The following is a 25123-nucleotide window of genomic DNA, read 5'->3' as shown; positions in this document are numbered from 1 at the left end:
CTAGAGGGTTTTACACTACTCGGAACGCTTTGAAGCATTTATATATGAAACCAGAGTTTTTCCAATTGTATCTCGGCCTCGCCCGCAGAATCCAGATCTGTGCAGCTTTCGGTGGACAGTCTATGGAAACTGAGTTCTGTAGGAGTTTGAGGTCTGCAGTAATTTTAACAGTTGTGATCTTTCGATTGACGATCAAATTTCTATTTAGGTAACGATGGTCTCTCTGACAACTTCGACTGTCGGCCAGACCCGCGCTTTGATGAGGAAGTTATTCCTTTCATTTCAAAAGCATTACTTTTGATAGAGACCCATGCTTTGCCTGCCATACGGGCACCAACAATTAGCCTCTTTGAAAGCCAAAGACGTTTGCCATTTATAGGTTATAGTCACAAAAATATTCTAAAATATTCCATGCAGGGATCAAATATCAATTAGCACAACAATAAAAAACAAAACATAAAAATATGTCACGTTTTCATTGTTTGTATGATGTTTAAATATTACGATATCAAAAGGTCAGGTGTTTCGACCCCTGTATATTCAGAATTGTGGGAATTGCGAAATGTTTAGCTTCGCACGAGTTGTGTTTTGCACTTTAGTCCTCAGAGAAGCTCGGCAAAGTGCCGATTCGGAGTGCCGGTAAATGGACACAGTGGTCTCCTAAATGAATTACTGGGTTAAAGCCATCAACTTTTGACTTTTGCTGACTGCGTAGGGATATCAAATAATCGATAGTTTGGATGCCAAAATAAAAATCTCATGTTCGTCCAAATAAATTTTTGATACCGCACTGTAAAGATAAATATCCTATGTTTACATACAACTACGATCATGCAAGCGAGGACAGTATAGTTTATAATTTTTTTTACCCATATATCAATACACTATTCCCGTTAAAAGTCAGTTCATTTAGCAGTATTCAGGAATAAATTTGCCGAAATAATTCACTGTAATAACCGAAGGTTTTTCCTCGCAAGCTGTTCGCGTATTGCTGAAGTAGAAGAAATTGTTTATACAATGGACTGAAATTGTCCATTGTATAAACATGTCCTCTGGACATTTGAGAAGCTCATTCGCTAACTACCAAACAGCACCTACTGTACCTACTGCATCAGAGATTAACAGTACCTATTGCATCAAAGCACTCGACTGAGGATGTGACTAATTCAATTCAATCGGATGACTTAACTCATTCCTGGAGGTTCCTGACACCCGACAAACTCCTCTATCCTCTAGCGTCTAGCACAATGGTTCTCTAACTGGCCTACGTGACAAGTAGTACGTCAGGCCTTCTAGCTGCTGCCGCTACTAGAATGCTTTTGATGTCATGAATGATTTTATTTTTTTTACTTCGTAAAAATGTTCAATGCTAAATACAAGATAACCTTAAAATTTTGATGCAGGTTGCCCATCTTCTTGGTTACCGTTATATAAAAAAGTACACTTATTTGAGAACCTAATCATTGGCGCATCAAGTTGGATAATGTGAAACTAATACCTACTAAACATTTGCGGCTAATGAAGCATTGGTGATAAGCGGCAGGTACCTGCACGACGGGGCGACTGCACGGGCTCCTGGTGATAGTGGTAATATAATCGATCACAAAAGTTAGGGATGTTTGATTATGGGGTTTTAATATGCCGTAATTCTGACTCAAGTTCCCCTTGATCGTTGAATTAAAGGTTTCAAATTTCTGGCGGATGTCGCTGAAAATAGCTTAGAATTATTGTCTCTCACAATTCTGCCCGCACCACTATTTAACTGTGTTCTTTGCTTGCCACTCGCTCGCCAGTCCCTAACGGCCAAAAACGGAAATGACAGTAAATTGCAAGAACATTACAGTAATGTTTCTTCCTTGTATTTCTGTATGTGTAGCTAGCGCAACTTTGACTTGCATATCTGCGTCTGACATGCTGCAACTACTGAAGTAGTTGCAGTAGTAGTACTGAATCAATAACAAGGAGAAATAAACTTGTATGCGGAAGACGACCTATAGATGACATATACCCGGAATCAGCCATATTCATTAAAGGGACATTTGCTAGAGCTTCTGTAATCCCTTCAAAATGTTAGCGTTAGTCCGACTTGCCAACGCCTCTTGTTTATAAATTAAGCTCGCGAAGTGGATCTCGAAATATTATTAATCAGCTGCCTGTTGATCCCTATATATAACAGTCATCGCACGTTGGAGGCCCTAATTGACACCATTCCGCGACTAATAACTTCATTTTGTACAGACTCCATGTTCAGTCTCTCGCTTTGTAGTGCAGTGTCATTGGTTCCTATAAGTGAATTTTTGCAACAGTACCTAAATTTGCTGCACTTTGTGTTGTAGAATACTTCATTCAGATGAGCAAGGTAATTTTTGAGTGTTGGGAATCTGACAATCTATATTTCTAATCACTTCAGTTATGAGATATATCCATAGGTATTTATTGCATAATTTATGGTATGCAGGCGCCTATACCGCTGCCACGTTCCGAGTAGCTGTACTTTTAGTCTTGAGTTTCAATACTGATTGCAAATCTTTCAGCTATCATATCGGCTTCTAGTGACATCGGACTAACGGACTAATTTTTACTGCAGTCATGAAGTGAATATTTTTTCTGGTGCCAAGCGTACGTGCTGGCCCATTGAAATCAAAATTTGTATCTCTATAACCTGATTCTGTGATGTAACGAAAAATCTTGTCTTGGTAAAGAATTCCAAGTAGTGATAGTCAACCTGCTGACAAAAATTGAAAAGCTAGCTGGGCTCTGGCGTTTTACATAGCTAGGTTTATGCATTCCCGGCCGTATACTTCGCGTAATACATTTCGATTCGAAGCAAATTTAAAGTTACAGCTCCGCACTCTGTTCTCTGTGGCATGTTGATTAGTCTATGTAACCGCATTTAGCCTGGCTTGAATTCGTGTCAATTTAGAAAAAGTTTATGAGCATGCAACGAGATCTCAATCATTTTATGATAATTATTCAAACGTTTTAACTACTTGGCCATGTTCTTCTATAATGGCGAGCTGATGCTCTTACGAATATTTCTGATTCATCATTTGCTACACCATTCTATATAATCGTTTAATCTTTGAGTTATGGAAACTTATCTACTTATTTAACTGCAATTCATGATGCCCCAAAACGAATAAAATGAGTGAGAAATAAGTTTTTGTTGTTTTTGACTCGCTATCCTAATGGCATGTGATGCAAGCAGCACGCCGTTTGACTCGGGGGCAATGGTTCACTACTTGATTCACTCAGGGTATGTGTCTTCCAGGTTGCGTACGCCGCGCTCTTTCTGCTTTAGGCATCAATGTAGATAGTTTTCTATTAAAAATCTGTCTTCAACAAGCGTTCCTGCATGAGAAAAGACAGAAAAGAACTTATGTGAATGTCATGCATTATGTGTAATAATTAATATACAGTACAGTAGCTACTATGAACCGTTCTATGCTGCTAACCCCCATGAATGTCACTGACAGAGCAGGTCAAACGCGAGAAGCAGTGCCCACTCAATGTACTACCAAGATGTGTATGCAAATTTAGTAATATGAGCAGTATTTATGTATATATTTGTTCTTTTAATTTAAGATTTGTCGTTGAATTTACATGGAAGTTATTTTTTAACAAAGTCCGTTTTCCGTGAAGCCGTGGTGATTTAGGTTGATTTGATTCTGGAAATAATTAATTCGCAACATGATTTAATTAATTGATAACAGATATTATTTTCAGTAGTAGTGGTCATCGTGATGGGCCCAGAGAAGTATGGATAACGAACAGCCGCACCAGGAGCTAGTGAAATGCGTTGTCGTGGGAGACACGGCTGTGGGCAAGACACGTCTGGTATGGGCACGTGCCGGCAACAAGCAGTTCTCACTGGTAGAACTTCTCAACACTCATGTACCCACCGTATGGGCAATAGATCAGTACCGCGTCTGCAAAGAGGTCAGTTAACAAGATTACTGTATAATTTCTTACTATGGCAAAATGTTCGTTGTAAGGCGCATTCTTGAGCTCAATTTACTCATCTGGTGAAGGAAGTATCCGCAGTAGAACATTGTAGCTAATGTGACGAGCCTGTCTTCGTAACTTTTTTTATTGTCCGGGAAAAAATTTTACGAGTTTTTGTCAGGGGAAATTCGACAAACCCTAATTCAAATCTGTTGATTGACGATAATTGGGACTGATCTTCAATAACTACCACCGAGTTCACCATCTGTTGCTTGTCTTTTAATGTCCCCCCTGCTACTCAGGGTTTGGGTGAAAACGATTTACAGGGCTCTTTGCAAACTTCCTGTGAACCCACGTCGGTTTTCAATGCTTCTCAATTTGATTCTTTCCTGAACGCTTTTGAACTTGAACCCCATTTTGACGTTATGTTCTGTGCTTAATATGTAATATAATATAATATTTTTATAATATTTTTTTAATATAATATAATATTTTATGTAACTGTTACTTGTTTCGACACATTTAGTTGGCGTTGTTATATTATAAATTTTCTGTACTTTTATTCTGCTAATCAGTTCGCTAATGAAATACGCAGAATGATGTTCGAATAGATTGACCATAAAACTTAATATTTATTAGCTTAACAGTAGTGATCTGAAAATAATGGCTTCTGATTGCTGGAAAAAATTCTATCCTTTTATTTATAGGATAGAATATAGGTTGAAGTACTTGCTAAAGAATCGCAATTGACTTGTAAATAGATCATAAAAAGAGACATAAGTGTTAATGCAGAACTTTTAAAAGCCCAAGTATAGATACCTAAATTCTGCTCTAGAAGATCATAGCCAAGATTGTCATCTATGATTAACATTTGATTTGGATTTCAATAGACTCTAACCCGAACTAAAATCATGATTATGTAGAAGAATCACCGGTAATACGTGCGATAAAATATAAAATGATGAAACATTCAGAATGAAGAAGCAAACAAACGAAAACGGTTAACACAATTACGGTTCGTCTTCATAGTATCCACTTGTTTAATTTAGTATCTATGAATAATAGATATCATGGCAATGTCATTCATTTTTTAAATGCTATGAATTTAAATTATAATACTCAACATTATGATACTAAATTTAACTACCGTAGAGTTTTTATCTTCTCGAGTTGGAAAAAAATTTCTAATAGAGGAACTTGATACTAAAATGAAGTAAAGATTCACAATGTAAGCTGAGTACTGGGTCTATACTTTCAAAAACAGTTAAGAGATCGTAAGTTGATAAGCCAATCATTGGCGGCCTTTCAAGCAAAATCCACCAATCATAGACAAGAAAATAGAGCGTAAGTACTTACGTTCACTTAGCGAGTTTTGAAAGTATGGCCCCTGATTATTTAAGTCTACCTGGCATGTGTCACAAGCGCTTGCATGTGTCAGGTGCTGGAACGCTCTTGGGTTGTGGTGGATGGCGTGAACGTCTCCCTGCGACTGTGGGACACTTTCGGCGACCACGACAAAGACAGAAGATTCGCATATGGCCGGTTAGTCTAGTGTATTTTAAGTCAAATTTAATGGAGAGGTAAGCATGGCTGGATTTCAAAAATATATGTCTGGTTACAGTTTTAAACGAATGGGGAGAAATTTATTCCATGGGCAAATTTAAAGTCAAAACGTTCTTTGAGTAAACAGAACGACGTAATGTTTTTTAGTAGCTAACTTAAATTTCGAATAAGGCTATTTTGATCATGCTACAGGCTGCACGTGAAACTAGTAAATTTGCTTAGCCTGCAACTCCACCACCACTGCAACTGTACTATTTAGTCTACTTTCAATCTCACTGACCATTTCTTTCACTCACAATTCAATGATTGAGATTTTCAATCATTCACTACCTATTTTCTCAACAATTTGAAATTATAACTTAGCTACAACTGTTATCCGTCAAAGACTTGAGCTACTTTTTTTCTATTCAATAGAAACGTTAAGATGTTCTCTTAATTTATTAGGACGTTCTAAAGGTTTTGAGGTTCTCGACACGCTAACACACTCGCTTAATTAGCTCACTTTTTAGTCAGATATAACCTCTTCACAGTTGCCGCAATGCCCCTTCACACCCCCCCCCCTGTTACTACACCCAGCTTCACCATAAACGATCTGTTCTCTTCCTCAACAATTAGAATTATTTCTAAATAAAGTCAATTATTCACCATAAGAAGTATATTGAACAGCATTGCGTGAAAAACTCATCATCCATTCTCAGACCTGGACTAAAGAACGATCGCTCAATTCAGTTGACATTAGAAATTTGTTTCCTTAGTAGCGCATGTAAATTAGATAAACTTATAATTTTATTTTAATCTTTATTGTAGAAATTTCTCCTATTATTACAATATTTTCCAACTCCCATTGAAATAAAAGCAAGTGTTGTGTCGCGCGTGACTGACCATAAAAGTAAGGAAAAAACAACGAGCCTTCCCTTGTAATTAGAAGGCCACAGAGGACGGGGCTATATAAAGATGCCCAAAATGAGAAAGTCGTATTTAGAATAGCATATTTCTTTGAAAAATAACAATTTCTGGCGTTATTAGTTTAATTATTGTGGATGAGTTTACGATGACAGTAATGACCGTAACACGTCTGCGTACTGGCAGTCCTCAACAAAGGAAGTATTACGGCTCCCAATTTGAGGACATTAAAGATGATTGTTCTCTCAGTAAAGCAATTTCATTGTGTTGTATAGCTTGTGATTTTCAAATTATTTATGCAAACGTTTAATTGTTGACTTGAAAACCTCCCAAACAAAGTGAAGAACAACCATTTACACAGCAGCGACCTTGTATCGCGAGCTATCAGTTAGTTCTAAAATTACTGATGGCGTGGAGACAATACACCAAGGCGGCTGGACAGAGGAAAGCGGTGCGGTATATACCCTACTTCTCGGAACTACGAGTGCTATTGTTGCCGTAGATTAGGCTCCGACTTGATCATTCTAATGAAATAAAATCGGCTTTATTTAGTCTCAAAAGACTTATACCGAATAGCGAATTTTATTAAGCTTTAGGTATAAAGAAGCTTAATCGAGGAAGGTATAAATCAGTTGAAGTGCGTATTATCGTAATGTTTGTGAGACATTTTTATTAATTAATAAAAGGCTTCTTGGAGTAAACGAATATTTTCTACACCGGCGGTGATTTTAGTCAAGTGAAGCATACGTAAATACCACAAATACCGAGGCGACATTGAAGTAAAAAAAAAAACATTCAAGGAAAAGTTTCGTAACAGCACTTTCATCGCCGCTTTTCTCATCTTGCAACTCGACTAGATACTGACAGAGAGTTCTTTAAAATAACAGATGTATAGTTGGCGTTATTTTCATTAAAAACTACTGTAGTTGTTGAGCGGCTCTGACGCAAATAGAACAGAGTGGTAATTAAAGACGTTCAAATAAAAGAAGCGTCAGCGGAAGAAACATCGCAACATGGATGCATCATCCTGCAGCTGCCGGGAATTTTCTATTTGTTATTGATTGAAATGAGTGATATGATGGGATATCCATCGGGAAACTGCAGTAAAAAATTCATTTCGCAACATTCTTTTAAGTAAAAATCTTATTAAATGGAGTTTTTTAGAGTTTCTATAATTCTTGGGGTGGATTATTAGAGTGCACAGGTCCTGATTTTTCAACAACTGACGCAGTTATTGAGAGTTCGATTGTTGAGTCACTGATTCATGTCCATTATTGTGGCATTGCTGTATCAATCCAATTATTGCGGCATTATATTGGCTTATTAATTAACCATATTTCTACTAGACTTGCTAATGAATTCATTTCATTATTTGCTCCATCCGCGATGTAAAAATCAGGGCCTATACTTTCAAAAAAAGTTAAGATATCGTAAGTTCATCAGCCAATCATTGACGGCCTTTCAAGCAAAATCCACCAATCATAGACAAGAAAATAGAGCGTAAGTACTTACGTTCACTTAGCGAATGATCAATTGCGCTTGTTAACAGCAAAATTATGTTCATCAAATGACGAAAACAATGTTCATAATTGACTTTGACTACATCATTGAAAAACTATAAATCTAAAACAATCAATTAGATTCATAATTTTTAATTTTCTGGTAAAGTGTCATGACGCTGATGAATTTGGTCCATATACCGGGTACCCTAATTGTGTTATCATCATTTTATGAAAATAACAGTTTGATATAGAGAAGTAACTGCCGTTTTTTTCTGAAGTATTCGATTCCCTTCCTAACAAGAATCTAACAAACATTTTAATTAATCTAAATGATCAAATTCGTGTCTTACAATGACACAGGATTATCAACTGGTTTTCACGATCATTTTAGTCATTTCATTTTGCTTTGCAGTGACAATTTTCTGCCACTTGCAAGGTCCACAATCCAAATCATATTGAAATGCTCAAATGCAGCTAAATTACAGTTTTTTATGCTTCTCTGCTGGTACTACAAATAGTGATGGATAATCGAAAACTCTCTATCAATCATCCTTATTCATAAGTTGACTTGGAGCATCATGTATTGCTCCTCAATCCATAAATTAATGCAGTATGATGTATTGCACTTCAATCCATAAATTGACGGGGTATCATGTATTGCACGTCAATCCATAAATTGATGTAGTATCATGTATTGCACCTCAATCCATAAATTGATGCAGTATCATGTATTGCACCTCAATCCATAAATGTATGTATATTGTTCTCTAGTTATGACCCTGCATGTGCCCACGGCAGATCGGACGTGGTGCTGCTGTGCTTCTCAGTGGCAAGTCCTGTCTCACTGCGCAATTGCCGCGTCAGATGGTACCCCGAGATCAGGAAGTTCTGCCCCAACACCCCCATCCTACTGGTCGGCTGCAAGAACGACCTCAGGCACATCTGCAAGGATGAGGAATATAAGCGATACTGCCGAGAGCGCTCTCCGCTCGTCAGGTAATTTATCCGCTCGTTTGACCTATGTTGGTAATCCGTTTCGGAGCCTTCTAAATTCGAAAAAAACATGAGGAAGCGAAAAACGGAGGGATGGCTTGACAAGCCATCGCGCTTGTCATTACAGCATGTATGGTGTATGCCTTCCTACAAAAGTAGATTTAATTGGAGATGTTCTTTGTTTCTTTTTTAATTAGGCCCAGTTTTAGATTTTTAAGCCACCCACCTTTTTTCGATTCCTCATGTTAACTCAGTAAAATTTCATGCCCAGCTTCTCTATTTTTTCAGCGTCTGATTTCAAATTTCTATTTCTCATAGCACATCGGTAACACTGAGCAGACTACTTTACTAATTTACACATATATTTCTGTTAGCGGCCAAACTTTTATCTTGCCAAATCGAACCTGAAAAACAGAACAAAAAAAATGAAATAATAGTACAAGATGAAGCAATCGGAGTCAACGCGTTAATAAAATAATCTGATGATCAATATTTCTGAAGTAGTTTAGATTTTTATCCTTAATTTAACCTCAGTAGGGAAGGTTCCAGCTATATTCCAAGTAATTTTTTATGATAAATTAGGTAATTGGAAGAGAGCTTTTAAACCTTGGTTTCTTTTACATGGGTAAGTAGTAATATCCTGTCAGGGACTGAAGTTGTACGGCAGAAAATGAGCTGACTGATTTATCGACGAAACCTGGTGGAGGCGGGACTTCAGCCTGGGACTGTTATTTATGGAGGAAGCAAAGTAGACTATTGCGATTTTCAGCCTAATTCTCACAATGAAATTTGTTGAAATCATTGATCTGCTCACTTCGTTTCCGTTAACTTATGTTTACTTGCAGGGGTGACGATACAAAATACAGTAGTTGTCCAAGAATTTTTTATAAGGTTTTCGCCTTACCTACGTCGCTGCATCCTGCAACTTGCAACACTGATCTCATCTGAACTCGACGGACCATTGTGCTTTTCTAATTCGATATAAAGGCTATGAGAATAGTTGAAATCAATAAACATAGGTAGAGAAATTAATTTGTTCAATTGCATTTTAAAAATCACGAGCTCAAAATATCACCGTATATATTTCTCAAAAAGGTTTCCTTGTATTTTCACTACTCGTGTTCCCTAATAATTTTTCGTTTTGCACAAGTTGCTATCGTAAACATTACTGAAACCAACAAATTTAATCATGAATAATAATGCACACAGCCTAACAAGTATTTTTGATATATTTGAGAAATTGCATTGAGCCTCAGTGAAACTAATTTCATGTGCAGAAAAGTGGCAACTACTACGAAGCTCGAATTTAAAGCCCACTATACGGTTAAAAACTACACTATAAAAGACTCTGGGTAAATTATAATGTATGACATTAGGAACCGAAATTTCTGCTCTTCATGGTCATAGGCCACTGCATTTTCTAGAGATTTATCTATACATTTCAACTATGTTGGGGTCAACATTTTTTAATGCCCGAAAGTCGCCAAGGTATTCTTTAATAATTGCGCAGTCATTTTAAGATTCATGGAAAGAGTTGTAATATTTATCATGTAAAATACGATCGATTCCACTGACGCTATATAAAAATGTATATTATATCATTTGTCATGATTCACCACATACGGTAACGATGGAAAGCATATTTATATGTTTTATTAAAGCAATAGTACAACCCTCTGTTTGTAACCGTTTATAAAAACTAATGGTCTCCTCTCTAGAACCGAAAACACATGTCCCCACTAGAGATCGTATTATCAAATGATGCAGAAATTATGCGTCTATGCACCCAAGAATCTAGCACCATTCTCGTATAAACTTTTCAAACGCTCATTTTAGTAGTTAATAAGTAAATTTATTTGAAGTTAAAAAAATTTTCTACATTAACGATATTGATAGTTGCAATCAAATTCGAAGATTAAATTTTGAGTGTTGTGTTTCAGAGCGACACGGGAGTGTGACTTGGTGATGCCAGCTGAGGGCCGGGCGGTGGCGCGTGACATGGGCATCGAGTATTACGAGACGTCGGTGCTCAGCTACTACGGCGTGCCTGAGGTCTTCGAGAACGTGGTCAGGGCGGCGCTCGTAGCAAGAAGACATCAGAGATTTTGGATTACTAACCTCAAGAAGGTCCAGCGGCCTTTAGCACAGGTCAGCCTTGCTAGCAGTTGATAGAAACATGCCGAACTGTCCCCTTCCTTTTAACTCAAAAAATTGTTGCAAACGTGCTTTAATATTTACCGGAATTAACAGTAAAAATTTGCTACAAATATACAAAAAATTTACAGCAAATTGTGAAAAAAGTTCTTCATTTATCACAGTTTGGCCCAAATGACTGTAAAACAAATTAAATAATAACGGCTTCAGCCAATTTAATGACCCTGAAAAGTTGTTACTGGTTCTATTTAAACTCGTCGTCATCTGGAGGCATTTTATTATTACACGTAACTAACCGTTAAGATTCCAATACAAGCAATGACCTTACCTTGTCATTATACAGAGCTAGACGAAAGTCAAATGTATGTCCCGTTCATGTGTGAATATTTTTTATTAGATTATATTATATCCGTAACAGTGTTCATTAGACCGTTGAACCTGTCTCCGAATCTTAACATCGCAGAATATTCACAGCTTGTTTCGGTCTCGAACACGAAACTCAATGCTCCAATTTTTCTGTACTTAACCGCCTGGCCACCTCGCCGATTTGACTAGAACTGTAGCAGGTAGCTGGGATCGAACCCATAGCTCACTGCTCCAATCTTGGCTCGGTGAACTGTAACCACGGGGCTGCCTTGGTTTTTATTGGGTCCATATCATTACATCGTTAGTTTATGGTGAAAAATAATTTATGGTGATTGAACAAATGATAAAAGAACCTCCTACCCGTTTTTTAGTCGTTGGTTTTTATGTCCTCCCATGTAAGGATTTCTAGCCACGTTACCTCAACGCTTGGGTCGACGAACGCGTCTTTGTGTGAATGACGAAAATAGTTATAGTCGGAAAACTAAACGCACATAAAAGATGACTGTCCCGTTTTGTTCAGACAGTGAATTGAAAATAGGAAATTAGCATTGGATGACAACTCTTTAAGAAAAGCGTAAGATAAATTTATTTCCTTGCACAGAACTGAAATCTCCTGATCTGCTGACTGCTAAAATTATGGTTAGTTTGTAAAAAAAACGGAATCAAGTTTGCGTGATGGCCATTTTAATGTGACCTAAATAACTGGAGTCCTACATTATTCGGGACGAAAAAAGGGCTTTTCAAATTCATTGCTCTCTAAATTTTTTATGCAGGCACCTTTCTGTCCTCCGAAACCCGCACCATGTCAGCCAGACGTCACAATGAGCAGCTTCGCTGAAGACCTGCACTGCCTGTACCAGTGCTCGGCGTTCACGGACCTCGTGCTCATCGCAGGCTCGACCATCGTACACGCCCACCGCTTCCTCGCCGCCGCCGCCAGCACGGCGCTACAGAAGGTCCTGCTCACGGAACTCTCCGACAGCGTCGCGACGCGCAGGAGCTCGGACTCCAGTATGGTCAGTTATGCATCTGTTGCTACGATTGTAAGCAATTTACAGGTTCTTGAAAGTTGATTGGTAAATTAAAATCAGCTGCATCTATTTTCATAGTTTTAGAAAGATGTTTATCTAAATTAATATGCTCTAAACATTGCTTATAATGTCTCTTCCCTTCGGACTATTTCACTAATTTATAATCATTTAACATTACTCGACTTAGATTCCCTCACTAATGCCGTATTGGTGATCAGGTGAGCGGCACGTTCGGCGACACCAACATCGGAAACTTCAACTCCGACACCGAGTGCCTCATAGCGACGGAGCAACCCAACCTCTCCTCGTGAGTACACTCATTAAAAAAGGGAGTGTCTAAGTCTAACCATCAAATATGTTGAACTTGTATTCGACAACTTTGTTGTTATTTCTCGTTCTTCTAATCTGCACATAATCATCGATTATCTATTTCCAATTAAGATCATTTTGATTTAATCATAAACACACTTGCAATTTATCCAATTTTATTTATATTTTATCATGTCACAAACTCATTTGTAAAATAGCGTAAAATATTTATTGCTTGCTCTGAATACAAATATTTGTAGTGTGCCTTATCTCAAGTGTAAGTGGGTGCGTGGCCAACTGTCGACTACGCGACGTATTGAAGCGGCGCAGCAGCGTACACACCCTACAGCCGCCACCCTGTCCCGCACTGGGGGACCAGCGTCCCGGCATCCACAAGGCACTCAACCACCCTGCTTTCTCCTCCATCAGCATAGAGCAAGTGCGGCCACTCGACGCTCTCAACATGCCCATTGATGTGTGTCGCGTGTGACTTCACTCTCGTGCATGCAGCTAATCGACTTGGCTAGTCGTCACTGCTGGCATAGTGCACTTCACAAATTTTTAGCGTTTCAAAAAGATATTTATCGTTGCTAAATCATGTGCATTGTGCACCTGCTCTTTTGTGCAAAAGTAGCTCTACGCAAAAAAATGTGTTTTGCCCACTGTAATGTGTAGCACTGTTGTAAAAGTATGCGAAGTGACATGTTTTAGTGACCCACGATTGTATTGAATTGCTTGACCGAGTATGTGAATTTGTGAGCATATTTCCACAACTTCTCCTCCGTACCCTCGCCCCCCGTACTGCGTGCCCGTGTTTCTTACACGTACCCTGGTGACAACGCCCCCGTACTGCGTGCCCGTGTTTCTTACACGCACCCTGGTGACAACGCCCCCCGTACTGCGTGCCCGTGTTTCTTACACGTACCCTGGTGACAAGCCCTCCGTACTGCGTGCCCGTGTTTCTTACACGTACCCTGGTGTCTGGTGACAAGCCCCCCGTACTGCGTGCCCGTGTTTCTTACACGTACCCTGGTGACAAGCCCCCCGTACTGCGTGCCCGTGTTTCTTACACGTACTTGGTTTGGGAGCACTGTTAAAATGGATGCGCTGAAGCATTCAGCGGTGATTGTGTCCGATTATATTACATCTCCAAACAAATACCCAATTCTCCTGCCTTTTTTCCTTGTCAATTAAATTCTTAGCTAAAGTTTTGGAAAAGTCTTGCTTTAAATAGATGACGTCTGTTATGACGTGGACGATTTCATTGACTGTAGACCAGTCGCGCAGCTTTATTACGCTTCACATACATTATGCTTTAGATATTTTTTACAGCAGTTTTATTGAGTTGTTGATTGCTGCTATTTCATGACCATCCAGATGCAACAAGAGCTGTTGTTGCTGTTATGCTGTATCTAGTATGGCAACAATATACTACAGCTTTGTTGAGCTTACTTCCTTTTTTGCTGGTATGCTCGTCTCTTATTTTTACTTGCGTGATTTTAGTGCACATTAGCCAGTGTGAATGTATTAATCTTATTCCATTGATGGGTCTAGGCTAAAAGTTATTTCTTAATTTTCATGGAAAGTCAGTATGTCATTGGTAACTGTAACTTATTTCCGTTAAATTTCTAAGATAGAAATCGCAGAATCTTTAGCTTCCATCTGCAATAATCAAAAATTTTTTGTATTGGATATGAAGAATAAATTTAAAAATTTTTCATTATATTTTTCCAAGAGGGTTCATAAAACTTCCCTGATTATATAGTTTTTTTGCAGTCAATAAAACTTCCCTGAATATATAGTTTTTTTGCAGTCTATAAATCTTCCCTGTATATATAGTCTATCACTAAGAACGATCCTAAATTTATCACAAAAATATTTACATGAAATAATTATTAAACAACTGGACTACACGAGTTTATTAACCCTGCTTTTACATTGCATTGCGCTTCCAAACGACTGAAAAACGCACTTACTTTGTTCCGCCAAGTGGGAGGAACGAGACGAGCCGCCACTGGAGAGCCGGAGCGGTCGAGCCTGTGTCCCGCCATGCGTGCCCGTCCAGACCGTCATCACGCTGAGCAAGCTCATCACCGGCCCTGCCCTGCGTCAGCTCGTACACTTCATGTACACGGGCAGCATCTTCTGTCGGGAATGTCGTCTGCCCTTCGCAGAGCTCAGCGAAGTACGGCAAGCCGCCGAGTTTTTAGAGCTATCAGAGCTGCTCATATACGCGGACAGTTTACTACGTCAGGAACCGTTCCGTAACGGTACCATCGAGCTGCAGTACCTCAAGGTTAGCAATTAGCATGGTTAGAATATCCAACTGTTGAATGTTGGAGAGGCTATAGAATTAGCACTAGTTTAATGTATGAGCATTGCTAAAGAGATGATTTGATCAATGATCTTCATTAGCAAAAAGGGTGCTTTAGAACCAAGATCTTGTGCGTGCAAATGAGTCAAAATGTTACGGTATTAAAGGTATGGAAGACGATGAGCGTACTAACCTGGCAATCATTTAGGAAGTAAGTACCTAACCTTAACATTTTTTACTTAAAATTTGAAACCAACTTTGTTGGCAGTGCATTTTGAACCTGAGAAATTGCAGTCACTCGTTCTCATTTTAATCATATTAGAACATTACTAAAATAATTTCACGCTTCTGAACCGTACCGTCCAACAACCACATTATTTGCCATAGTTTAGATTTAAAAAAGAATACCTCATCATTCAAGTATTTTACAAATGTATAGCGGTTTCAGCGTTTAGTGGGCCATAGGCCTGTCGCCGATTCTTAACATCGCAGAACATTCACAGCATTTTGAGGTCTCGAACTCGCAACTCACTATTCTGCTTTGCTTAACCGCCCGGCCTCCTCGCCGATTCTGACCAGAAACTGGCGCACAGAGCTGGGATCGAACCCGCGCCTCTCTGCGCCAATCTTGGTACTGTGAACTGTAACCACTGGGCCACCCTGCCCTTTCAATGTGATCGTTTCACTGGCAGATCCTGAGCGGTCGGCTGCAGGAGGTGTGCGTAGAGGCGCGGTATTTCTCGGACGTGCTCTTCCAGCTCGAGGACGGCACGGCGGCCGGCCACCGCGCCATGCTCATGGCTCGCTGTGACATGATGCACGCCATGTTCTCCGGCGACTTTAGGGAGAGTAATGCTAAGATTGTGAGTAGTGGCAGTCTATATATTTTTCATAACTAAAAGCTAAGTTTCGTTATTTTTACTATGGTAGTAATGGTGGTAAAAATTACTACCATAGTAATTTTTACTATGGCAGTTTCGTAATTTTTGCTTAAAATCTAAAATTTTTTAAAGTCAATCAGAAATTTGGATGAAATTTTGAAACTGAAACGTGAAAATAAATCTGTAATATTGATTCTCTACTAACGATTTACGGCTGCACTCTGAGTTTGCTGTTTCTGATGACATCCGATTTATATAATTACTTAGTTTATACCATTTAAATATCGAGTGATTATGAAGAAAGTACATTTTGGGCCACTCGATACGATTATAATTCTGTGTTGATATGTATTTACCGTATATATACAAATCAAGGGAAATTTCATTTTGTGCTGCAAACATTCATAGGACCTTTATTTAGGATCCTTACATAAGAACCATCCCAGATTAGATTAAAAGTTTCACTATTAAATTATTCATTCTTGTATTTTCACGAAAGTTTGTAGTAGCAAATTAGACCTGTTAACTCAATTCACAACTGTCTTCTACTTGTGTGTACGTATATCTCTCAGGTTACCTTTCCTGGCGTGAAACAGAGAACATTCAGGACTCTACTGCAGTTCTTATACACCGACACCATCCCCACACTCAAGGTAATGAAGGATGTCTGTCGTCGTTGTGTACGACGAAGCTTTTAGGGTAGTTTCCTGACCATTCAAAATTAGTCGTTATAAAGCACATATTTATTTAAAATGTCGCGAAAATCTAGAGCTGAAATCTAGAATTATTTACCACTTTCTTGGCCTGTTCAAAATAGCGTTTGCAATAGACGCTTGTCGCCAATAGACAATGTGATAATGAGATCCACCATCTCAAAAAAATGTATCCTTCTGTCCTATATTTTGCATTTCGAGTGCTTGAGCTTATTTAGACATGAAAATGTATTGACATGCTCTCATGAATATGTTTTATTTCACCAACTAAATACAAAATTTCCAAATTGTTCACCACTAGAAGGGAAAAAATTTTTGCGTGCTAAGCAGTATTTATGGACACGCGGCCAAATCCATATAGACGAAGCTATGCATAAGCTTATGTTCAGTCTTGAAATGTCTAGCACCTAACGGGCCTTGCAATAAGTCCAGCAGCTATCTCAATCAATCGTCAGTTATGGAAAGATCGGGTTCAAAAGGCTGGATCCCTTGTGAATCAAGTCACGAAAATTACAAGAATCGGCAACAGGCCATGGGCCTATTTCTTCAATGCCGACACTTCTATTCTATTCTATGCTATTCTATTTTATTATTGGCGCGTGTTGCCAGGTGCGGGAGTGCCTACCGACGGTGGAGCTTGCCAACCGCCTCTGCCTGCCGCGGCTGGTGTCGCTCGTCGAGGTCGAGATCATCGATCTCTTCCAGCGCATCTTGCAGGCCAGCGGCGACGTCAGCGAAGACTGCCTCCTGCTTCTCGAACCTCTGCAGGTGAAGGAAATACTCCACAGTTTTTTGTATTTATTAATGTGATAGTATATTCATCCATGTAGCTGTAGTTGTCCCTCTCTTATGTGATGCAGTATTAACACAGCTCTACAGTAATGCAATTCTGTCGTTGAAATTGTCTGTTTTAAGTAAGAAGAGTTTGAGCTACGCGTGATGGTGTTCGTTAGGTTAGTCGTCTATGAGTTGGAATCCATGCCACGAATTGCCTGCTTCCCTCATATTTGCTGATCAAATTTATGATGGCTTCATTCAGTTTAATTGACAAGCTCTCAAACTTTCCGGAAGCTGATATGGGGCTCTTACTGTATCTTGCATCGGACTGGTGATCACACTGACTGTATTACTCTTTACATTGTTATCGGTTCAATGGCTGTCAATAAATTTTTCAAATCTCAGCTACACAACGCGAACCAGCTGGTCGAGTGGTGCCTGGTGCACCTGGCGTCCTCCTACAACAACGTCTGCCAGAAGCACTCGAAGCTCCTGCGCAGCCTCCACCCCGAGAACCAGGCCTGGCTCAACCGCCACCGCTGGCCTCCTGTATGGTTAGTGCTTCAGTTCTAGCCTATCCAAACAGCCGCACACTTCGCTAGTGAATCCAAATTATGTCCTTCCAACGACCAGCACAAATATCATTAAAAATGCGTTGTTAATCAAACGATGTAATTTAAAAGAAAGACAGGCTTTCGTGATTATATTGCTTAGTTACGCCATCGAGGTAATTTTTCCTGACTCCTATTCATATACAAAATGCTCACCTGCTATTGTAATACAGAAATCAATGTCGTTCACTGAAAACAATTGTCTTTCTTGTACAGATACTAGCACAGGTTTTTCGCAGATTAGTCCATTGTTTCAAGCCGTAAATATTTATGTTGCCAAGATGTGCCGGTTAAGAAAAGCGCACCGTCTACAAGGACGTATAACTCCCATTTTACTATTCCCATTTTACTCCCATTTTACTATTTTACTATTGAAGGATATGGAAAAATATCTTTTTAAATTAAATTAGTGAAGCTTATTAAAAAATTTAACTTCACATTTGTATCCAATCCTGGCCTGTCTATTTTGCAATAGGTACCTCACTATCCTTCCACTAAGAATTTTAGTAGAGGGATAATGAGAATTTGAGTGGAAGTTATTTAATAATATTTATTATTCATTTTAAGTTCTGGTAATATCCCGACACGATAAGTATGGAGAATGCTCGTCCAAACAGCCCAACATCAGGCTGAAACAGCGGCATCAGGCTGAAAACAAGCACTTGACACAAACTTTGATAAATACATGTATGATCTAATAGAATTATATTGGTGGAAGCGTAAGTAACAAATTCGTGTCTGGGAAAAAGCTCCCATGGAATACCGTATAATTCTGGGAATCAGAAATATGGCCTAAGTCACGAGTAAATTAATTGCTCTAGAGGTTTTTATCTACCAAGCAATCGGAAGCAGATTTTAAACGCTTTGAGTTAGAAGAAGTATTCAAATAGCTTGTGTTTACTGCAACCATTATTCCTGAATGGGATTACGGTTTCTATATTTCGTCTTCAATTCCAGGTACCTTAAGGACTTCGACTACTACGAACGGTCTTTGATGGACCGACAACGTGAAACGAATCCTGTGAAGCCTTTGAAACGATCTCGCAACACGGCAGGATGCCTGTGCTTCGCGTCCAAAAGCCGCCGTGACTCCGTGAACAAGCAGAGCTACCGGACCATGTAGCGTGGCGAGTGACGGTGAACATGGAGAACTACCGGACTATGTAGTGCTGCGAGTGATGGTGAACATGGAGAACTACCGGACTATGTAGTGCTGCGAGTGATGGTGAACATGGAGAACTACCAGACTATGTAGTGCTGCGAGTGACGGTGAACATGGAGAACTACCGGACTATGTAGCGCTGCGAGCGACGGTGAACATGGAGAACTACCGGACTATGTAGCGCCGTGAGTGACGGTGAACATGGAGAACTATCGGACTATGTAGTGCTGCGAGTGACGGTGAACATGGAGAACTACCGGACTATGTAGTGCTGCGAGTGAGGGTGAACATGGAGAACTACCGGACTATGTAGCGTGGCGAGTAGCGGTGAACATGGAGAACTACCGGACTATGTAGTGCCGCGAGTGAGGGTGAACATGGAGAACTACCGGACTATGTAGCGCTGGTGTCACTATCGCAGCAACACATCTGAGCAGTTTGCCTCAGGCTCCTGTTCTATCACCTTTCAACTCGAAAAATTAGTGATGACATCAGCTGCGGAGACAACTTGTCATGCCGAAAAACTATGGGCATCGTAAACAATATGATGAATAAAAGATCTTGATGTGCGAAAGGCAATAATTTTCATGATGTAATGCCTTTCACTGAAATACAAGGCTGCTTTTAGCTGATTTACCATTTTTCCTAAGAAGAAGAAACGTGTTATTCTGCTTTCGTGAAAGAAGACATTGGTTTGTCACTTGAAATGTCGAAGATGAAAATAATAGAAAAAAGGATATTCACAGATTATATTTTACTTAAAATAGGATCCTGATTCATCCAATAATTTCGCTAGGATTTCAATTGAGCATAAATTCTTTGTTTTTATGAATTTTTCAGTATTTACATAAACAAATTTTTTCAAATACTGTATAATTTCTTGGACTAAGAATGTTTTTTTAATTCGAAATGCATGTACAATAATAATTAAAGGGAGAAGTATAAAAAATCAATGGTTTTTCGAAATCCAATACCTATATTTATATATTATAAAGACAGATTACTTCTCCATGAATGTCTTAACGAGCGAGACAATAACTACGGCATTTCATGTGAGACGCCCTTATCATCACGAGAACACATTTTCTTCCTTCCTAAACCAATATATTCGAAGAAATTTGCAGGTTTATGACCCAATTGATGATATATTGTGTTTCCTACGATATTCTTTTTGTGAAATGGTACTCATACTGTCTTTCCTTAATAATTTTCTGTTTCATGCAGACAACGTGCATGCTTATTTATTTTACGAGTACTTGCTGAAACTTGACAGCAAAGTCAATTGATGTTTACTGGTCTTATGGATATTTGTTCTCTATCCTCACATTATCTATGGTAACAGTTTGGTTTAACCGTCGTTCCATACTTTTACTTTTTAACACTGGCATTCAATGTTAGACCCATTTTTTTTCACTTCATCACGTTGTTTTCTCCTAACAAAGAGCTAATGGCAAAAAGATTCTTTGGAGATGCCAATTGTGAGCTGACCGTAGCATTTCTCATAACCATTGCTTTCGATTGTTCTTATTTGTATGAATTTGTGGCAAAAATATTCGCCAGGTTTCTGCCAGACTTACCGTTTAACAAGTGCCACATCGGTACTTCCTCGTTCAATATCATTAATGTTGAAGCCATTCAATGTTAATGATGAAGTTGCTCAGTTGTTGGAGTGATCAATAATTAACTTAAGCGAGAAAAATATATCCCATCTTCATATACTTATGCTTACTGAATGATCGAATCCATCTAAGTAAGCGGATTCAGGATCTTAATTGATTCTTGTTCGGTGTCCTAACAATCAATTAGACGTACTAGTGTGTACCAACACTAGCAGAATTGTGCTCAACTGGTGGGATAACTGAGATAATAAGTCGCTAGGTTGAGGTGGCTTTGACAAGCCATGTGATTAATTTTGTTGGCTTGCTGGCTGGGCATTTTTTTCCAGCATTTGTTTTGAAAGAGAGTAGTAATAAACGCTTGGCTCACGAAAAGCACTGAATTGAGTTACTTATACAATTCTGTTTGCACAATTTACATAAAATTTAAGGAACTAGATTGATGGCCATCAGTGTCCTAATCTCATCACTTTCGCTGCAAGTTTCGCATGAGTTATTATTTTCAACCCAACTTATTGTTCAAAAAGGTCTTGATTGTTTCGATAGACTGATGATATATTAGATATCTGAGGTGCTAATAATTTCTTAAGATTACTATACGCATGCAAGTTTCTTTTTTGACAGGCAGCTGGTCATTCTTTAGGCGAGAACATTTGTTACGGTCCATGTTGATTTCTTGACAATTCGTTTTTTCTTAAGTCATTTCACTGCAAAGTTCAAGTATCCAGCTTTGAATATGAAAAATATAAGTGCATTTAATTCAAAATCACTTTAATTTCGTTATACTGCTTCACTCCATCGTTATCAGTTTAACTAACAAATTCCAAAACGAAATGTAAAAATTATAGTGATTTGCGAGCTTGATCGGTTGCAGCTGCGCCTCAAAAACTTTATTTTTAGTAGCTCTCTTGACATAAGAAAGGCTTGTTTTCCACCACTGCTAACTTATCACTCTGAATACAAGCGTAGCAAAGTCTCTAGTTTGCTGGTCTCATGGCTACTTTGAGGTTGACCAGTACACTGCAGTCTATTTGTGAGATTTTGAGTAAGACTGTCGGAATAGTGATGCAATTTTTGCTCCTGTGTGAGTTTTGCTCTTGTGTTTACAAGTGCTACGTCCGCTTTCTGCTCGAGCTGTGGGAAGGAAGCTTGTCACTATAAGGATAATACGGCCCGTTCACTCTACTGTGATGGTGATTGCTGACCGAGAATTATGACTCGATAGACGTGCGTGTGAGGCGCTCCATGACTTGAGTTTGCAGGGTAGCTTAGTAGGCAAGTTTTCGTTTTCTACGAGTCGACTATCTGTGATTGCTGTAACTTTTAACTTACTTTAAGAGTACCTAGTTATAGGCATTGAATTGATGGATGAGGCATTATGGCGTTGATTCTTCCAGTACACGCTTGATAATTGGCAAAAAAAAAATCCGGCAGATCATTAAGGCTTACACTTCTAACGAGCAATTATCATTACAAACTGAAATTCCTACCCGCTGACTGTATAAGTCCTGCTCATGCACGGAGCTCGTATTTTTCATTGCTTTTTTAAGAAAATTTGTTTTAGTTAGTAGTTTAGTGTTTTATTTTAGTTCCGCTGACAGAAATCTGTAATGAAGCCATGAGCTATTGTGTGCCTAATTTGCCATTTCAGGCAAGCTTTTGGTCAATACTGAACTGTATACTTACATGCAAATTTCAATTAGCGAATGTTCGGCCCCACAGAAACTTAATGCACGTTTTATTTTTTAATTTTAGAAATTTTATGAAGCTGAATTTTTTTCTGGAATCTTACTGATATATGTCAGCAACGTTTTAAATAAATTCTTGAACCAATAAAATCTCCTTTATCATTTAGTTCGTTGATTTGGTGTAACTGCATCGTTGAGAGCGATTTAATCTTGCTTCTCTTCATTTTTCGCGTTTTGCAAAGGAATTAGACCAAAATTTTGTTGATTTACAATTGATTAACAATGCAGCGCATGTTTTCTGTACATGGTAATGCCCTTCACCAGAATACCAAACCTAAGAAAAATTTTTTCGTTGTTAGAGAAATTTTCTCGATTTAATTTTCAGTCTTTATATTCTCATATGAGCGAGTGAGCCAGTGAACTGAAACTTAGCAAGACACGACCAGTCTCTCGTTAATGGAAATTATTCTATTATTCGTGGTGTCATGCCCTGTCCACATGATGTGACTGCTTTTCTTACATTGTATTCCTCCCTCATAGTGTAATCACTGTAATGTTCATCGTATATGTGATAAGCGTAAAGTTTGTATGAGCTCATCACTGCCAACGGCGACAATGCATGAACCAACTTATTTGTGTGTGTTCCACGTCCCTTAAGCCTATAAGCGGCAGGATGCCTCATTATAGACTTTGAAAGGCTTATTTCTCAGTTAAGACTTTCTTGAAGTCCTCTCGAATATTGCAAATAGAAGTAGTCAAAAAAAGTCTTACAATTTCTCATTCTGGAATAATTGTTAGAAATGGGAATTTTTTTAAAATGCAATCGATAAGATATAATAAATAAGAAAGTGGCAGGTGTGATATCATTTACATATTTTCATGGACGATGTATGCAGGATACGAGAGTGTTGGACTGACTGGTTCTTTTGATAGCCCGCGAGCCTCATCTCAGAGGCCCTGTGACATTTGTTGAGCTTTGTTTGCAGTGGGATTTTGTTTAGTTACTGTTGTTAATAACCCGCGTGGGTTTCTTTACTTGCATGCTCGGCTCATCAGGATTTTCAAACAATTCATTTGAATGGCTTTCTCATACATTTTTCTCATGTTTAACTTGGCAGGTATTTTGTTTGTTGCATGATTCTCTATCAAAATTCAAGTTATGCCGCCACAACTGGACTAGTGCGGAAAAGCGATGATGAAAGGAAGTGGAAACGAAGTGCGCTGGAGATGACCATTCAGTCATGACAGATCGGACTCAAAGTGATCATTTTATTTCAGTTTTTTAATTATAAATATTTTTAATTATGTTTGCAATGCTAGGTCCCATCGAAAGTGCTAGAGATCAAAACCCTAACTGGCCAAGCACTAGAAAGTACTAGATGTTTGAAAATCGGGTTTTCTTATCGTACCAAGTTTGATCGCCGCGAGTTCTCTTCTGCAATATCGCAACTGAAATGTTTAGAAAATGAGCGGTTTATTCCTTAAGCTTACCCCAAGAGATATATATATTTTCCATTTTATATCCCAAAAAATAGCGATCGATTGTAATCTATTGCTTGATTACTCGCTCATGCGATGCTCCTCTCTGTTTACTTACCTTTTTGCACCTTTAGCTTACGTGGCTCATTTTTGCTCAACGCTTATAAATAACCGAATTGTAGAGTATTTTTGAGACGTCTGTGTTAACTTTCTTCGTGATTAACTTGCCGATCCGTCTTTGTCTGAACGAACTTCTTGATCATGGACCGTACTATCAAAACTGGAGCCTTGTCACACGGCATAATTTACAATGCTATAATCATATCGAGTTGAGGTACAATTGTACTTATACAATCCAAAACTGTTCAAGTACACGCAGCGGCCGAATTCACGCCTAGGATTGGGTTTAGCTTGAGAAGCTCGGTGATTGGCTAAGGGAGTTACGAATTACGAACTCTGGACTTTTTTTGATAGCACGGCCATGGGTTTGTAAAGACCTGCCTTGAGAAGCTTTTTGGTTTACGTCGGCTCAAGGACATCTGATAAATTTCAGAGGAGAGAATGTCGGAAAAAAAATTGCAGGAACTCGTCAGTGGTGCCAAGTTGTTATCAGTTTCCGCTTATTGCCAAGTTGCTCTTTAAATTAAATTATTTTCAATTTCAATAAATTTCGAATGAAACGGACTGAATTGGCGATTAAATTTTGCGACGAATGCGTCGCTTCTCAGCAATAAATTCGGGTGCAGGCTGCTATAGAAAGCATGATATTGTGAACATAAGGCAGAGAGCTTTGAACTTCTATTGCGAGGTAACGATAACATTTGGTGCCATTTCTCCTTTTTATAATCAACTAGTTTACTAGCACAATGTTAACGTCATTGGGGGAATTTTATCATGATGTAAAATGTTTGAAATTCCACGCAGAGTTGAATAGAGGTTCAGTACGATTCACTTGAATACAGCATGGCATGCCAATTACATTTATGTATGAATTTGTAATTCTAATATCACGAAAGCTTGTTGTCACAAATAATTTGTTTTATTATCAAAATTTTAGTTGTATGGAAGTCGTTTAAATTTTTTGAAGCTAAGTAAATTCAACAGTGTTGGAGGAAT

General features: G+C 38.7%; 1 protein-coding gene across 5 annotated transcripts in view; it reads left to right on the top strand.

Moving 5' to 3' along the window:
• LOC108672431 (rho-related BTB domain-containing protein 2) overlaps nucleotides 1-20156 on the top strand; it is a 29316-nt gene extending 9160 nt beyond the window's left edge. The window contains exons 1-14 of one of the 5 annotated variants that reach the window (XM_047881639.1): nucleotides 2299-2359; nucleotides 3727-3939; nucleotides 5384-5487; nucleotides 8712-8909; nucleotides 10847-11054; nucleotides 12200-12442; nucleotides 12676-12764; nucleotides 13043-13241; nucleotides 14757-15062; nucleotides 15773-15943; nucleotides 16534-16614; nucleotides 17284-17442; nucleotides 17857-18005; nucleotides 19020-20156. In XM_047881639.1, coding sequence (XP_047737595.1) covers nucleotides 3760-3939; nucleotides 5384-5487; nucleotides 8712-8909; nucleotides 10847-11054; nucleotides 12200-12442; nucleotides 12676-12764; nucleotides 13043-13241; nucleotides 14757-15062; nucleotides 15773-15943; nucleotides 16534-16614; nucleotides 17284-17442; nucleotides 17857-18005; nucleotides 19020-19185 — 2253 coding nt within the window. In that variant the 5' untranslated portion in view covers nucleotides 2299-2359; nucleotides 3727-3759 and the 3' untranslated portion in view covers nucleotides 19186-20156. Of the gene's footprint in view, nucleotides 1-2298; nucleotides 2360-3726; nucleotides 3940-5383; nucleotides 5488-8711; nucleotides 8910-10846; nucleotides 11055-12199; nucleotides 12443-12675; nucleotides 12765-13042; nucleotides 13242-14756; nucleotides 15063-15772; nucleotides 15944-16533; nucleotides 16615-17283; nucleotides 17443-17856; nucleotides 18006-19019 lie in introns of those variants that run through there. The other 4 variants (XM_047881640.1, XM_018160094.2, XM_018160092.2 and 1 more) reach the window with 4 other exon arrangements.
• Nucleotides 20157-25123: the final 4967 nt, after the last annotated feature.

The sequence above is a fragment of the Hyalella azteca genome, unplaced genomic scaffold (assembly GCF_000764305.2).
Source record: "Hyalella azteca isolate HAZT.00-mixed unplaced genomic scaffold, Hazt_2.0.2 contig8433, whole genome shotgun sequence".
In the NCBI taxonomy this organism is placed as follows: Eukaryota; Metazoa; Arthropoda; class Malacostraca; order Amphipoda; family Hyalellidae; genus Hyalella; species Hyalella azteca.
This window is presented reverse-complemented; position numbering and strand designations above follow the sequence as displayed.